The 15,330-nt window shown below is 50.5% G+C and overlaps 1 protein-coding gene across 1 annotated transcript; it reads left to right on the plus strand.

Annotated features, from left to right (window-relative positions):
• The first annotated feature begins 3,410 nt into the window (after positions 1–3,410).
• On the plus strand, positions 3,411–11,979 carry Ptcra (pre T cell antigen receptor alpha). The gene is made up of 4 exons (XM_028887233.2): positions 3,411–3,583; positions 7,499–7,819; positions 9,996–10,040; positions 10,708–11,979. Exons 1-4 carry the CDS (start codon positions 3,505–3,507, stop codon positions 10,878–10,880), a joined length of 618 nt encoding a protein of 205 aa, XP_028743066.1. The 5' UTR covers positions 3,411–3,504; the 3' UTR covers positions 10,881–11,979.
• The last annotated feature ends 3,351 nt before the right edge of the window (positions 11,980–15,330 follow it).

The following is a 15,330-nucleotide window of genomic DNA, read 5'->3' on the forward strand; positions in this document are numbered from 1 at the left end:
TGGTTTTGTTTTCCTTGCATTTTTTTGAGGCAGGGTCTCAGGCTGCAGTCATGCCTGGCCTGGAACCCTCTGGCATACTGGGGTAGCACAAACTCCCACCCTGTGCTCAGCTCCAGTGGAAAGCAGAATTGAGAAGATATCAATTCTCTAGCAGGGGAGGGCTTTCTGGGTTTAAAACCTATTTACTGGTCCCTAAAAAAAAACAAAAAACAAAAAACAAAAAACAAAACTACAGATTTGAAAAAAGTGGGCAGGCAATGCCAGCATTCTGGAGGTGGTAGCCTATGGATCAGAGTTCAAGGCTGGTGTGGGACCCTTTTTTCTTCTTTTCTCTTTCTCTTCCTTTGTTTTCTTTTTCTTCCTTCCTTCCTTCCTTCCTTTCTTTCTTTTTTAAACAGGGTTTCTCTCTCTGTGTAACAGTCCTGCCTGTCCTGGAACTCACTCTGTAGACCAGGCTGATCTCAAACTCACAGAGATCCGCCTGCCTCTGCCTTCTGAATGCTGGGATTAAAGGCGTGCGCCACCACATCCCGTCAAAAGACCTTTTCTAAATAGATAAGGCCTTTATGCTCCATGTTACCAAGCATTAGGAAAATGGAACAAAATTATTCTAACAGGACACCAGCCCTTAGGTCCCCAGCCCTAGCACAGCTGGGGTCTCCATGATGGAAGACCCCTGGTCAATTCAGCATGTAGACAGCACCACATGCCAAAATGAAAACAAAGGCCTACTCCATCCAAGTCCACAGTTCTGGGAAAGTCTCCAATGGACTAACCTTGCTTTTTGGCTTCTGTAGTTCCTCTTCTGGCTACTTGTGCTTGTTAACTGAAGTATGTCAACCCAGAACATGGTTTTTTTGTGCTTAAAAGCTCACCCTGAGAAAGGCTCACCATTACACTGGGATCCCCAACACTCAGTATAGGTGCTGGCCAGCAAATAAAGACTTTCTATTGGCTTAAACCCATGTCCGAGCAGTCTTCTCTGGTGAATACCTCACCACACTGTAATTAGATCTCCCTCGTGCCCACCCACTTAGGATAGCCATCTAGACCTAGGAAATCAGCTGCTCGTGGCTGCAAGGACCTGTAATTCCAGCACTTGGGCGGTCTGAAGCAAGAGGATGGAGAGTTGGAGCCATCTTGAAACCCTGTCTCAAAAACATAAAAGAGAAAAAGAACAGCTGGAGAGATGGCCCAGTTGCTGAGAGCATTTGCTACTCTTCTGGAGGACCAGAATTTGTTTTTTGATTGCTGGTTTTTGAGACAGGGTTTCGTGAATCTCAAATTCTCTTTGCACCTTGAACTTCTGATGCTTCTGCCTCCACCTCAGAGCTGTGACTACCAGCACACCACCTTACCTGGTTTACGCAGCTGGGGATCAAACCTAGGGTGCTGTGGGATGTCTTTCTGTACTCTGTGAATATGTGTTGCCCTGATTGGTTGATTAATAAAGCTGTTTGGCCAATGGCGAGGCAGAATAAGGTTAGACGGGACATTCGAACTGAAGAGAAGAAAGAAGACTGAGAGGAGATGCCAGCCCACCACCCAATGAGCAACAAGACGTCAGCAGACCCGTAACACCACGGCCACGTGGCAACATATAGATTAATAGAAATGGGTTGAGTTAAGTTATGAGTTAGCTAGCAAGAATCCTGACCCATAGCCATACAGTTTGTAAATAATATAAGCCTCTGTGTGTTTACTTGGGACCAAGTGGCTTAAGGGTGTGGGTGGGAGAGATCTCATCCGACCATGGGGCCGAATAGGGCTTCACGCATGGCAGGCAAGCACTTTACCAGCCTCCTGCTCAGACTCTATGAGGCCATTGGGGGCAACACAGCAAGACTCCATGTCAAAAAGTAACTACAGCCAGGCATGGGGGCTGCAAGCATTTAATCCTCGGCAGGCAGAGGCAGGCAGATCTCTGTGAGTTCAAGGCCAGCCTGGTCTACGGAGCTCCAGGCCAGCCAAAGCTACACAGTGAAACCCTGTCTCAAAAACAAAACAATACAGTGCTGCCCGCAACCTTGGCCAGAGACGTTGCAGCAGCAGCAGCAGCAGCAGCAGCAGCAGTGCAGAGACTCAGGGCTGGCTCAGCTGAGCAACTGTTGAGTGCTCAGCTCCAAATGGGACATCTCCATCACCACCCCCTCACCCCACCCCGCCAGGCTCCAGAAACATCATGTGGAGAAGGAGCTGGGAAGAGTAAGAACGGAAGCATGGGGAGGAGCACTGTGAAACGCTCTCTTCTAGACGACAGAGGGCTTTGGTGCTCATGAACTCACTGCGGCTGTGCCAACTTGCACACAGTTCTGACAAGATCAGTCAGCGGTCCAGCGACTAACCGGACTCCGGGTTAGAGAAAAAAGGGAGAAGTCATAAAGATTATAGGGAGAGCTGGGGCATGTGCAGGGGAGAGGGGAGGGAGAATTAGGGGTGGATCCAGGTGTGGAATTGTCAATGAATGAATATATATATATATATATTAGATGTATTTATTTATTTATTATGTATACGTATATATTATGTATAGATGGTTGTGAGCCACCATGTGGTTGCTGGGAATTAAACTCATGACCTCTGGAAGAACAGCCAGTGCTCTTAACCTCTGAGCCATCTCTCCAGCCCCATGAATAAATATATTAAAGAAATAACCCAGCACTTGGGAGGTGGAGGCAGGAGGACCATTCTTGGCTACATAGCAAACTCAAGGCCATCTGGACTACATGGGACCCTACCTCAAGAGAACAAAAATAGTGGCTGGACAGACGGCTTAGCATTAAGAGCACATATTGCTCTTGCAGAGGTCCTGAGTGTGGTTCCCAGCGTCCACGTCAGGTGACTTCCACCCCTCTGTAACTCCAGCCCCAGAGATCCAGTGCCTTAGACAGACACATGGACATAATTAAAAACAGTGTGTGACTGTGTGTGTGTGTGTGTGTGTGTGTGTGTGTGTGTGAGAGAGAGAGAGAGAGAGAGAGAGAGAGAGAGAGAGTCAGGATCGCTCGATGTAGCCCTGGCTGTCCTGGAACTCAACTTGTATTCAAACTCACAGAGATCTGCCAGTCTCCGTCTCCCTTAGGCATCAGGCACATACTTGGCACATAGACATCTATACAGACAAAATACCCACACACATAAAGTCAAAAATAATAATAATAAAAAAGTTCAACCTTGGCTGTGCCAGCTGTGACCTTGGGCAGGCCACTCAGTCTCCCTGAGGCTCAGTTGCCTCGTCTGTGAGTTGAAGCAGCTGGAGGATGACATGAAGGGCTGTATGTGGAGGTCCCGCCATGCACCTGGGGTGGGCACCCAGCTCCTGGGATGGGAGTGGCACCTGAGTTCCCTGACACCCTCCTCCCCGGAGAGGTCTGAGAACTAGGGGCTGGTAGGGAAACGGCTCCGCTCGTGGCAGAGCAGCTGACGTACAGCTGGGCCTGTGGCCTGCGAGGGAGTCTGGGGAGCCTCCTCCCCCAGCCCACACCTCAGGGCTGGAGCTGGATCATGCCTCTTCTCGAGTGGGCCATGGCTAGGACATGGTTGCTGCTTTTCCTGGCTCTCAGGGGTCAGACTCTGCCCACAGGTAAGTCCCTCTTGCCTCCCTCTTGGCTGCCACTGAGCCATCTCCTGGTACCAGCTGAGCCTCTCAATGATGCTGGGATCCATGGCCACCTGGTTCTGAGGCCTCATGTCCTCCTCCAAATGGAGTGTCAGCAGGGCCTGCTGTCCTTCTAGGAAGCATAGAGAAGTGAAGGCATCCTTGGTCTGGTGGTGTAGGCCTGTAGCTCCAGCTAGTCAGGAGGCTGAGACAGGGGAATCCAAGTCAAGGGTAAAAGGAGAACTATGGGTATGTATAGCTCAGGGTAGAGCATTTGCCTCGCTGTCATGCGTGAGGCCTAGGTTCAGTCCCAGAACTGAATCATATAAGAGAAAAAGAGCAAGCTGGATGGTATCCCATAGAAGTTGGAGACATGGAGCCGGGGCTGTGTTGTGTGATGTGGGGTGATGCACTGTGGGCAACATTGTGAGCTTCTGGGCTGTCCTTCCTGCCCTCAGAGTACCCTCTTCCAACAGGGACCAGGGTGTCTCAACTTCACCTTCCAACTCAGGTGAGGTCCCGAGGTGTCAGCAACTTCCCAAGAGTTTAGCCAAGGATCAAGACGAGAGTTCCAGTCCATCTGAAGCATGGACACATATGGTGGGGAGGCCTTGGACTTCTGAGTCAGGGAGTCTACTTGATCTAAATTCACCCCTGGTGTGTCGTGGGGACTTCCTTCATTGGTAGAAGATGCAGCAGGAGGCCTGAGCTCTGGGAAGGAAATACATGGGGTATGGAGGGAAAACCTGGGAGGCTTCATAGTGGAGGTGGAAGCTGATTCGGTTGAGGAGGCTGAGGGTCCTGGGGCTCACTCCTGGCCTTCTCTTGTCCCATTGTTTTCAGGGCTTTAGGAATATTAATATAAATAGTATTTCCAAAGCTTACCTAGCAAAGCCTTATATTACTATACTCTTCACAAAGATTCTCTTGGGCCATTACATTGTCGGGACATTTTCATCTCAGTCAGCTAAGGGGACTGAGTCAGGGGCCAACCTCAGCCCTGTCTAGGGCCTGATCCCTGTGTCAGGACAAAACTTCAGGCACTTTTCAAGGCAAAGCAGACTATGAGACCCGGGGTCACAGAGGCTCAGATGCTGGCTGCGTATCTGCTCGGGGCCCTCGGCCTGTCATGTGGCCCCCTAACACCTTCAACTCACCTTCCACAAGCTCTCTGGCACCCTGGGGCGTCTCTTTACCTCGGCCACACAGAGTTCATAGTGTGAATTTATTTTCAGTTGTTAATATTTGAGATTCTATTTATAATTTTAAAAATCCTATTTAAAAAATAACCTTTAATTGTGTCCTGAATGGGTCATCTTTACTGAAAGACTGAGACGAGAGTGAGATGGCTCCGCATGCAAAGGCATTCCCCGCCAGCCTGACAGCCCGAGTTCAAGCCCAAGTTCAAGCCCTGGGACTTCCATTGTGGAAGCATAGTACAGAACTGATTCCCAAAGTTGTAGTCTGGTCTCCACAGACACATGCCCCCCCTACACACACACACACACAGAGTAAATTATTTTTTAAAGTTTTATTTATTTATTATGTATACAGTGTTCTGCCTGCATGTATGTCTGCAGGCCAGAAAGGGCACCAGATCTCACTACAGATGGTTGTGAGCCACCATGTGGTTGCTGGGAATTGAACCTGGGGCCTCTGAAAGAATAGCCAGTGCTCCTAACGGCTGAGCCATCTCTCCAGTCCAGTAAGTGTTTTTTAAAAAGAGAAAAAAGGATGTCGGGCAGCAGTGGCACACTCCTTTAATCCCAGCACTCAGGAGGCAGAGGCAGGCAGATCTCTGTGAGTTCAAGGCCAGCCTGGTCTACAGAGCAAGTTCCAGGACAGGTTCCAAAACTACACAGAGAAACCCTGTCTCAAAAAACAAAACAAAACAATAATAAGAAAAGGGGGCACTAGAGAGATCTCAGCGGTTAAGAGCCTGGCTGCTCTTCCAGAGGATCTGGGTTTCATTCCCAGCACCCACGTGGTGGCTAACAACCATCTGTGATCAGACCCCTATCATCCCAGGGAATCTGATGCCCACTTCTGGCCTGTCCAATACCTCATGCATGTGGTATACAGACATACTTGCAATCAAAACACTCATACATAATAAAATAAAAATAAAATCTAAAAAAAATAGAATAAGACTACATGCTGGGGGTGTGACTCTGTTGACAGAGTTTAATTCCCTGCAACTCATTAATCCCCTGCACACATCATGGTATTCATATGCCTGCAATCCCAGGACTCTGGAGGCAGAGGCGGGAGGATCCAGAGTTCAAAGTGGTCCTTGACTCCATTGGGAGTTTGAGGCCAGCCTGGGCTACATAGTAAGACGTCTGAAAAGCAAACCAAAATAAAGTAAAAAGGATCCTATTTGACTATGGTAAAAAGTCAACCATTTACTAACCTCCATTACTCCAGATCATTCCTGTATCTCAACTGATAGTCCATCCTCCCATCCCACCATGGTGCTGGGGACCAAACTCAGGGCTTCGTGTGTTAAAGACAAGCACCCTGCCTCTGAGCTTCCTCTCTTCCTCCTTTTATTTTAGTTCACATTAATTTGTAAGTTTCACATGTGCATGCCTGTGTGGGGCAGGAGTGTGGCCGTCAGAGGACAACTTTCAGGAGTCAGGTCTTTTCTTTCTTCCACCATGAGGGATCCTGGGATTGAACTCAGATTTGGCAACATGTTTACTCAGTGAGGCCTCACGTCAGCTTCCACCTCCCTCTGACACCTCATGACACCTCCCACTGTATGACAGGAGGCTTAGCTCTCTGCCTCATGTCCTACAGCTCCCCCACCCCTACCCCTGCCTCAGCCTCCCACGTTCTGGGTTACAGACACGGACAACCACACCACACTGAGGTAGTCTTTCCAAGGGAAGGCCCAGGTATACTGAAGCTCCCTCTGCTCTCACTCCAGGCCCTGCCTCCCCAGAGGCAGCACAGCTTGGTGCTGAAGCACTTGTTTGTGAAGCGAATATCTTTCCCACAGGACGGAGTTCCTCGAAAGGCCTGCCAATGGTTTCCTCATGTTATATACCCAGCACCGGATAGATGGGTAGACATTAGGAAGAACGGTGGGGTGGATGGATGCGTGGCTCCAAGGGCTGTGGAGACGGCTCAGTGAACACGAGGACCTGAGTTCGAATTCTCAGCAGCCACGTGACTGACTGTGCATGGCTCTTAGGCACGCCTGCAATCCCAGCACTGTGGACGCAGAGACAGGAGGGTCACGGGGCTCGTGGATGCAGGCCTAGCTCCAGGAGCAGTGAGAGACCCTAGCCTAAGGGAATAGGTGACATGTGATAGAACAGGTCAGCTAATGTCCTCCTTGGGCCTCCATGCGTAAAACACACACACACACACACACATACACCACACACACACATACACCACACACACACCACACACACATACACCACACACACACACACATAAACATACACACACCACACACACACACACATACACACATACACCACACACACACATACACCACACACACACATACACCACACACACACACACACATAAACATACACACCACACACACACACACACACACACACCACACATACACCACACACACACACACACACACCACATATACCACACACGCCACACACACACATAAACATACACACACACCACACATACACCACACACATACACACACACACACACACACACACACACACACACACACACACACACAGGAAGAAGGACACGAAATGAGTAGATTCAGGAAAGGAAGGGGTAGACTGAAGAATACAATGATGAATGGAGGGCAGCGTGAGACAACAGAACCCGGAACTCCAACCTTCAGGAAAGTTCCTGTCTGGAGGCACGAACCGATGGAGCCAGCACAGACACCCTCCTCTCTTGCAGGCACGGCCGCCATCCCCTTTCCTTCTCTGGCTCCACCCATCACACTGCTGGTGGATGGGAGGCAGCAGATGCTGGTGGTCTGCCTGGTCCTCGATGCGGCACCCCCTGGCCTGGACAGCCCCATCTGGTTCTCAGCCGGCAACGGCAGTGCACTGGACGCCTTCACCTACGGGCCCTCCCCAGCACCGGACGGCACCTGGACTAGCCTGGCCCAGCTTTCCTTGCCCTCTGAAGAACTGGAAGCCTGGGAGTCCTTGGTCTGCCACGCCAGGCCTGGGGCTGGGGGCCAGGGCCGGAGCACGCTCCCCCTCCAGCTATCAGGTGGGGATGCAGCCTGGGGTTCGGTCCCTTTCCGTACCCTGGAGTCAGAATGTGCTGGGGAGGGGAGGGAGGCTGCAGGCACCAGGCATGAAGGACACGTAAGGGGAGACCCTGGCTCCTGGGAGAGGGGTTTTGAGGCCGTGAGTCCTGGGACTGACAGCTGTGATACAAGGCTCAGGTTTGCTCTTCAGCCTGTATCCCAGCATTTGGGAAACAGAGAGACAGGAGGATCAAGGCTGTCCTTGACAAGTGAGTTCAAGGCCTGTTTGGGTTACGTGAAGCTCTGTTTCAAAACCAAAATTAGCCAGGCGGTGGTGGCTCATGCCTTTACTCGGGAGGCAGAGGCAGGCGGATCTTTGTGAGTTCGAGGCCAGCCTGGTCTACAGAGCAAGCTCCAGGACAGGCTCCAAAGCTACACAGAGAAACCCTGTCTCAAAAAAACAAGAAACAAACAAACACCCCCCCCCCAAAAAAAAAAGAACAAAACAAAAGCAAATCCAGGCTCTGATGTGTGATTGCTAAGAGATATTAATAATTTTTAATGGATTATCATAAGTGCATATATCATATGTTTTATATATAATCTATATAAACAGTTCATATATACATAAACAAATCCTGTAAGACCAAACAATAATTAAAGAATAAACCCCTATCACTGGGCAGTGGTGGTGTACACCTTTAATCCCAGCACTTGGGTGGTAGAGGCAGGCAGATCTTTGTGAGATCGAGGCCAGCCTGGTCTATTGAGTAAGTTCAAGGCCAGCCAGGGCTACAGAGTGAGTTCCAGGAAAGCCAGGGCTACACAGAGAAACTGTGTCTTAAAAAAAAAAAAAAAAAAACAGAAGAGCCGGGCGGTGGTGGCGCACGCCTTTAATCCCAGCACTTGGGAGGCAGAGCCAGGCAGATCTCTGTGAGTTCGAGGCCACCCTGGGCTACCAAGTGAGTTCCAGGACAGGTGCAAAGCTACACAGAGAAACCCTGCCTCAAAAAATCAAAAAAAAAGAAGAAATTCATCACTTTTACCAAGTTTATTCTGTGCCAAGCACTGTCCTAAGTGCTGCTTCATTTCAAAGTTTGTAAAGATTATTATTTTGAAGTGTGTGTGTGTGAGTGCATGTGTTGACACAACTAGACACTGGATGTTCACCACCATCCACCCCCTTCCCTCCCCACCCTCCCCCCACCCCCCAGGAGCTGGAGTTACAGGCACTTACCAGCCTCCTGACAAACAAGGAGGTTGGGAACCGAACCCTGGTCTTCTGGGAAAGCAAGACACACTTTCTTGTTTAGTTTCGGTTTGTTTGTTTTTTGAAACAGGGTTTTCTTTTCTTTCTTTTTTTTTTTTTTTTTTTTTTTTGTTTTTTCGAGACAGGGTTTCTCTGTGTAGCTTTGCACCTTTCCTGGAACTCACTTGGTAGCCCAGGGTGGCCTCGAACTCACAGAGATCTGCCTGGCTCTGCCTCACTAGTGCTGGGATTAAAGGCGTGTGCCACCACCGCCCGGCTTCTTCTTCTTTTTTTTTTTTTTTTTTAAGACACAGTTTCTCTGTGTAGCCCTGGCTTTCCTGGAGCTCGCTCTGTAGACCAGGCTGGCCTCAAACTCACAGAGATCCCCCTGCCTCTGCCTCCCAAGTGCTGGGATTAAAGGTGTGCGCCACCACTGCCCGGCTTTTTAATGAGGGTGCTGGGTTCCAGCTCAAGAAAGCATTTACCAACTAAGCCACCTCCTAAGCCAAGCAGACTAAGCTGGTCAAGGGTCTGCCTGTCCCCACCTCCCCAGCGCTGGACTATAAATATGGGCCACGTGCTCTGTTTCTGTTTTTCTTTCTTGTTCTTTGTTTCCTGTGTTTGTGTTACCAGCACTGACATGATGGGGCCATTTGGGTCACCTCAGTTTTATTACCTCCCAAAGAGGGTAGCTTCCTGAAAAAATGCCCTGCCTTCCAGCAAGAGCTGTAAGAGAATGGGCTCCCCGTGGGAAGGGACTGAGGTGCCTCTTAGGGGACAGAACTGTCAGGCAGGGAGGCGAGCAGTGCTGGCTTCTCAGGACTTGCCAACAAGCGGGCTCAGAGTTTCCACATATGTCCCTATGCCCTGCAAGTCGGCTAGGGCCGGCCTGGCCTGTGAGGGGCCCACCCATCCCATGTACTCACTTCCTTCTTCTTGGCTCACAGGGGACGCTTCCACAGCCAGGACCTGCTCTCAGGAACCTCTTAGGGGTGAGTCAGGTGGTGGGGTAGCATGGTGGTTGGGAACAAGAGTCTGAGTACCTGTACCTGGCAGGTGGCATGGTTGGGAACAAGTGTCTGAGTACCTGTACCTGGCAGGTGGCATGGTTGGGAACAAGTGTCTGAGTACCTGTACCTGGCAGGTGGCCTTCAGCTCTAATTTGACCGTGGGTCTCCTGAGGTTGCAGTTGGCTGACTGAGGAGTTTCTAGTTAAGGGATTGCTTTGCTAAGGGCTAGCCTGGGCTTCCCTGGGATACGGTGGGGTTTTCAGATACCATGCTAATTCCTGGACCCCGTGGAGCAGCACAGACGAGCGCCAACACGTGGAGCCTGATGGGTAGGGGTGGCTGGTGGGCTCCGGATGAGAGCTTGTGCATTACTGAACTCCCTGAGGTGGTGAGGAGGGCACTGGGCTAGTAATCACAACACTGTTTCCTGCCCAGATATTCTGAGCAATTTACTCTTTACATTAAATGCTCCTTCCTGAATGTCTGCCTCCCTTGCCAAATAAAATAAAATGAGGGATTATCACCAGTAGAGACTAAGGTCAGCCACCGGGAAGGAATGTCCCTGGAGGAGGAGACAGGTGGAGAATGGCCCTCCCTGTCCCTTGGGCACTCTGGGCTCCTGGGGACTCCTCCACTTTTTCTTCTGCAGGGACTCCGGGTCAGTTCCTGCAGCTGAGTGCCCTGCGACTGCTTCTCTTCAAGCTGCTTCTGTCCGACGTGCTTCTGACCTGCAGCCGCCTCTGTGTGCTGGCTGGCCAGCACCCACTGCCGCCACCCCCACGCGGGGCCCTGCGTCCCACCCACCGCATCTGGACATCGTAATGAGAGACACAAGCCTTGGTCTTATCCAACCCTCTGCGGTTCTTTGCTGAGCCACGTCAAGATGGCGACACTGGACACTCCTGCCGTCTGCAGCGGGGACACACAACCCTGGCTGTGAGGAGGCCGCTGGGCCCGCAGCTCAGGACTGCCCACTCCGTGTTCCTTACTCAAGTTGTGGAACTTTTTTTTTTTTCCTGTATGTGGTCGGCCTCTTCCTGTAAACGGGGCTTTCTGGGACTGGTCTCTGCCTCCCTCACAGCCTGAGGTTCTGGAAGGCAAAGGACTGTGTCTCTCCCATCAGCGGGGTAGGAGGGTGAGCATGTGCCCCGGTGTGTAATCAGGCACAATACAGAAGAGCTTAGGTGACACAAACACATGGCAAAGCTTTTCATCTGTGTGCCCGAGGGAGATGGTGTGCCAGATAAAGAGGAAGCAGAGATCTGGGAGGGCTCCCTGGAGGAAGAGTGGGAACCTGGAAACTGCCTGGTGGGCCTGGGGACTGGGGAGGGGTTGTAGGGACACGATCTACTGTGCTGTCAGTCACTGGGCAAGGGTCCTCTCCGCTCCCTTACCCTGCCTGGCACAGCTTCTCTGGGAGGGCAAGGTGGAGTCAGGGAGCCAAGGAGGTAGTGCTCATCTGCTGCTCTTGTCCAGACTTGAAGGAAGGGTGCAGAGCCAGGATTCCCGGGCGTCAGGATCACATCCAATGCTAGCAGCATAAGACAGTAATTGCAAACCTCCGCGCTGCTAATTAAAGGTCATTATTCATTTGACAGGTAGTAACTCAGCATTTGCCGGGAGCCAGGTACTAAAGAGGTTTGGCTTTGTTGATCTTCCCTTGTTCCCCAAAGAGAGCCCTCACATGGACCGAGGATGAGGTTCCCACAGTGGAGAAGGATTTCTTTTCAGTCGTGTGTGTGTGTGTGTGTGTGTGTGTGTGTGTGTGTGTGTGTGTGTGTGTGTGTGTAGGAGCCCATGGAGACTAGAGGTGGAGCTGGAGTTATAGACGGTTGTGAGCCACCTAATATGGGTGTGGGTACTCAACACAGGCTTCTGGAAGCCCATCTCCCCATCCCTTGAGTCGGTCTGTCTGTCTTTCCTTTCCTTCCTTCCTTCTTTCTTTCTCTCTCTCTCTTTCTTTCTTCCTCTCCCTCCCCCATTCCTCCTCCTCCCTTCCTTTCTCCTCCCTCTTTCCTCCTCCTCTCTCCCTCCTCCTCCTCCTTCTTCTGCATCTTCTTCCACTTCTGCTTCTTCAAGACAGAGTCTTGGGGCTGGAGAGATGCCTCAAAGGTTAAGAACACTGGCTGCTCTTCCAGAGAACCCAGGTTCAATTCCCAGAACCCACATGGCAGCTCACAACTGTAACTCCAGCTCCAGGGGATCCGGGACCTGCACACAGACATAGATTCAGGCAAAACACCAATTCACATAAAAAAAAAAAAAAAAAAAAAAAACCCACCGAGTCTCACTACACAGCCCTGGTTGTCCTCAAACTCACAGAGATCCACCTGTCTGTGCCTCCTGAGTGTTGGGATTAAAGGCGTGTTCTGACAATCATACCCAGACTGAGACTCTTAATCTATGTCCACTGTATATATTGAGGCAGAGTCTCTTGGTTGAACTCTGAATTCTCTTTTTCCTTTGAGACAGGGTTTCTCTGTGTAGCTTTGGAGCCTGTCATGGAATTCGCTCTGTAGACCAGGCTGGCCTCAAACTCAGAGATCTGCCTAGCTCTGCCTCCCAAGTGCTGGGATTAACGGTGTACGCCACCACTGCTATGCTAAAGATAATTATGGGCTGCCATGCAGTGCTGGGGAATTGAACTCAGGGCCTTTGCAAGAGTAACAAGTACTCTTAACTGCTGAGCCAACTCAGCAGCCCCTGAATTCTCAACTAAATCTAGAGCTCACAGATAAAGACTAGTCTAGCTTCACTGGGCTCTGTGGATCCTGTCTGCACAGAACACTGTAATTACCAGTACGATACCATTCCTCGGCGACATTTACATGGGTTCTGAGGGTCTCAGTTCTGGTCTTCATGCTTGTGTGGTGAGCACGCTAACCACTGAACCATCTCCCAGCCCATCTCCTGCCCTCTTTCTACGGATCCTTTGGGGAGCAGGGGCATATCTCTAGAGGTGAGGCTGTCCCTACCTCCTTAGGAGTTGATTTTTCCTCCATGGCCAAGTTCAGGAGGGGTCCGGGTGTAGCCTCAGTTTCTTTAAACATTGTCCTTAGCCAGCTACCAGTGCAGTCTTTGAACCAAAGCTAATTGTTTGCCTCCGTAAATGTCCCCTCAGCAGCCCTTGGTCCGGAAGCTGAGTTCCTTGACTCTCAACCTTGTCCTGCTCCAGTCCCTTAAGTCACCACTGTGGATGAATAGTCTCCAGGAGGGCTTCCAAGTCTTGTGAGTCAAGGACAATGGGCAGCTTTTGAGCCTCCCCAAGTCTAACAGAGCCTTGAGAAAGTAGAGACACCCTAGAGGCTGTTCCAATGCGGTGTATTGTGATGTTCCATGCGCCATAGTCCCATCTAGCCAAAGTGCCCGTGAGTGGTACAGCTCTGAAGGGAAAAGTCATCCTGACAGTCAGAAGCCAGGCTGCTGTGGGATGTCCTTCTGTAAACTGTGAATATGTGTTGCTCTCATTGGTTGATAGTAAAGCTGTTTGGCCAATGGTGAGGCAGAATAAGATTAGGCTGTACAATCAAACTGAAGATAGAGAAGAAAGGCAGAGTTGAGCAGATGCCAGCCAGCCACCGAGGAAGCAAGACATATAGAAAATGAGGTAACAAGCCACAAAACATGTGCAAAGCATAGATAAGAATTATGGATTAATTTAAGTGTAAGAACTAGCTAGTAAGGCTGGGCGGTGGTGGCGCACACCTTTAATCCCAGCACTCGGGAGGTAGAGCCAGGCGGATCTCTGTGAGTTCGAGGCCAGCCTGGGCTACCAAGTGAGTTCCAGGAAAGGCGCAAAGCTACACAGAGAAACCCTGTCTAAAAAAAACAAAACAAAACAAAAAACTAGCTAGTAACAAGCCTGAGCCACCGGCCAAGCATTTATAACTAATATAAGCCTCTAAGTGGTAATTTGATATGTGGCTGATGGGTATTTGGGAGTTGCTGGTGGGACAGAAACTTCCATTTACACCAAGGAATACCACAAAGTCACACAACACAACAAACCTCATACAAGAGATTTATTGGTAGGGACACAGGAGAGTGGCTGCCTCTACTTGGGGGAGAAACAGAAGTCTGGAGCGGGGCTAGCCACTCTCCTGGAGGGGCTTACAGACACAACTGCTTTAAACAGGACACTGAGCCAGCAGAAGACCTGCTGGGCTTGGAGAGCTTCATAAGCACAGCAAACATACCTAGACTTGAAGAGAAAACAGGGCTTTATGGGTGAAGTTGTATTTGTGAACAGCTTCCCGGAGAGGCTGAGCTCAGAGTCAGTTTAAAGCAATGCCAAGAACGCAGAGAGTCCTTCCAGAACCAAGGCCACCCTCTGGTCTTTTTGCCTTCAGCTTCCAAGACTTGGAATCAAAGTGCTGGTCCATCACACCTAACTGATATCGCTCACTTTTGTGTTTGGTGCCAGATTGAGTCCAGAACCTCATGCAGCCACAAGGTAACCACTCTGCAGCTAAGATCCATGTTCAGTCAGGGAATTCTCTTTGTTTAACAAAGAGCTAGTGCCGGACACCCTGATGTCACTGTCACAGAGGCAGAAAGGAAATGGAAATGTTCAATGCCAGGTTCCTGCCTTCTCAGAATACAAAGAAATAAAGAGACTGAGATCGGCACGCTAAAAATGCTGGAATGTTTTCCTTCGGCTCCACACATTTCAAGGGGTTTTCATTTTGGAGACAGGGTCTCCTGTAGCTCAGGCTGCACCCGACTGTGCAGCCAAGCATGGCCTTGAACTTCTAATCCTCTCCTTCTGCCTCCTGAATGCTGAGATTACAGGCTTGCATCACCACCCAGCTGCACGTTTATGCCAGCCTGGAGATGGAACACCAGGGATTTGTGCGTGCGAGGCAAGGGCTCTACCACTGAGCTACACAGCCCTAGCTTGTTCATTCATTTTTAATCCCCCCTTATGCCAGGGTGTGTGTGAATGTTACAGCTCTGAGGGGAAAGGCTTCCCCAGTGGAAGTGTTACAGCTCTGGTACAGTGTGGGGGTGTGGGGGTGTGTGTGGGGGTGTCCCCAGAGCAAGCGTAACAGCTCTGCTCCTGTGGGGGAAGGTTTCCCGGTGTGTTACAGCTCTGAGCAACCGGGAGCCAGGGAAGCTAAGGAATACCAGAGTCACACTGCACAGCAAACCTCACACAAGAGACTGGGAGGCCAAAGCAGGAGGGTGGCTGCCTCTGCTTGACTGCGAAGCAGCAGGGAACCGAGCAGAAGGCAAGGCTTATACAGGGTTTCTTGGGAGCGGGCAGAGCTTT

Source organism: Peromyscus leucopus, chromosome 16_21, assembly GCF_004664715.2.
Source record: "Peromyscus leucopus breed LL Stock chromosome 16_21, UCI_PerLeu_2.1, whole genome shotgun sequence".
In the NCBI taxonomy this organism is placed as follows: domain Eukaryota; kingdom Metazoa; phylum Chordata; class Mammalia; order Rodentia; family Cricetidae; genus Peromyscus; species Peromyscus leucopus.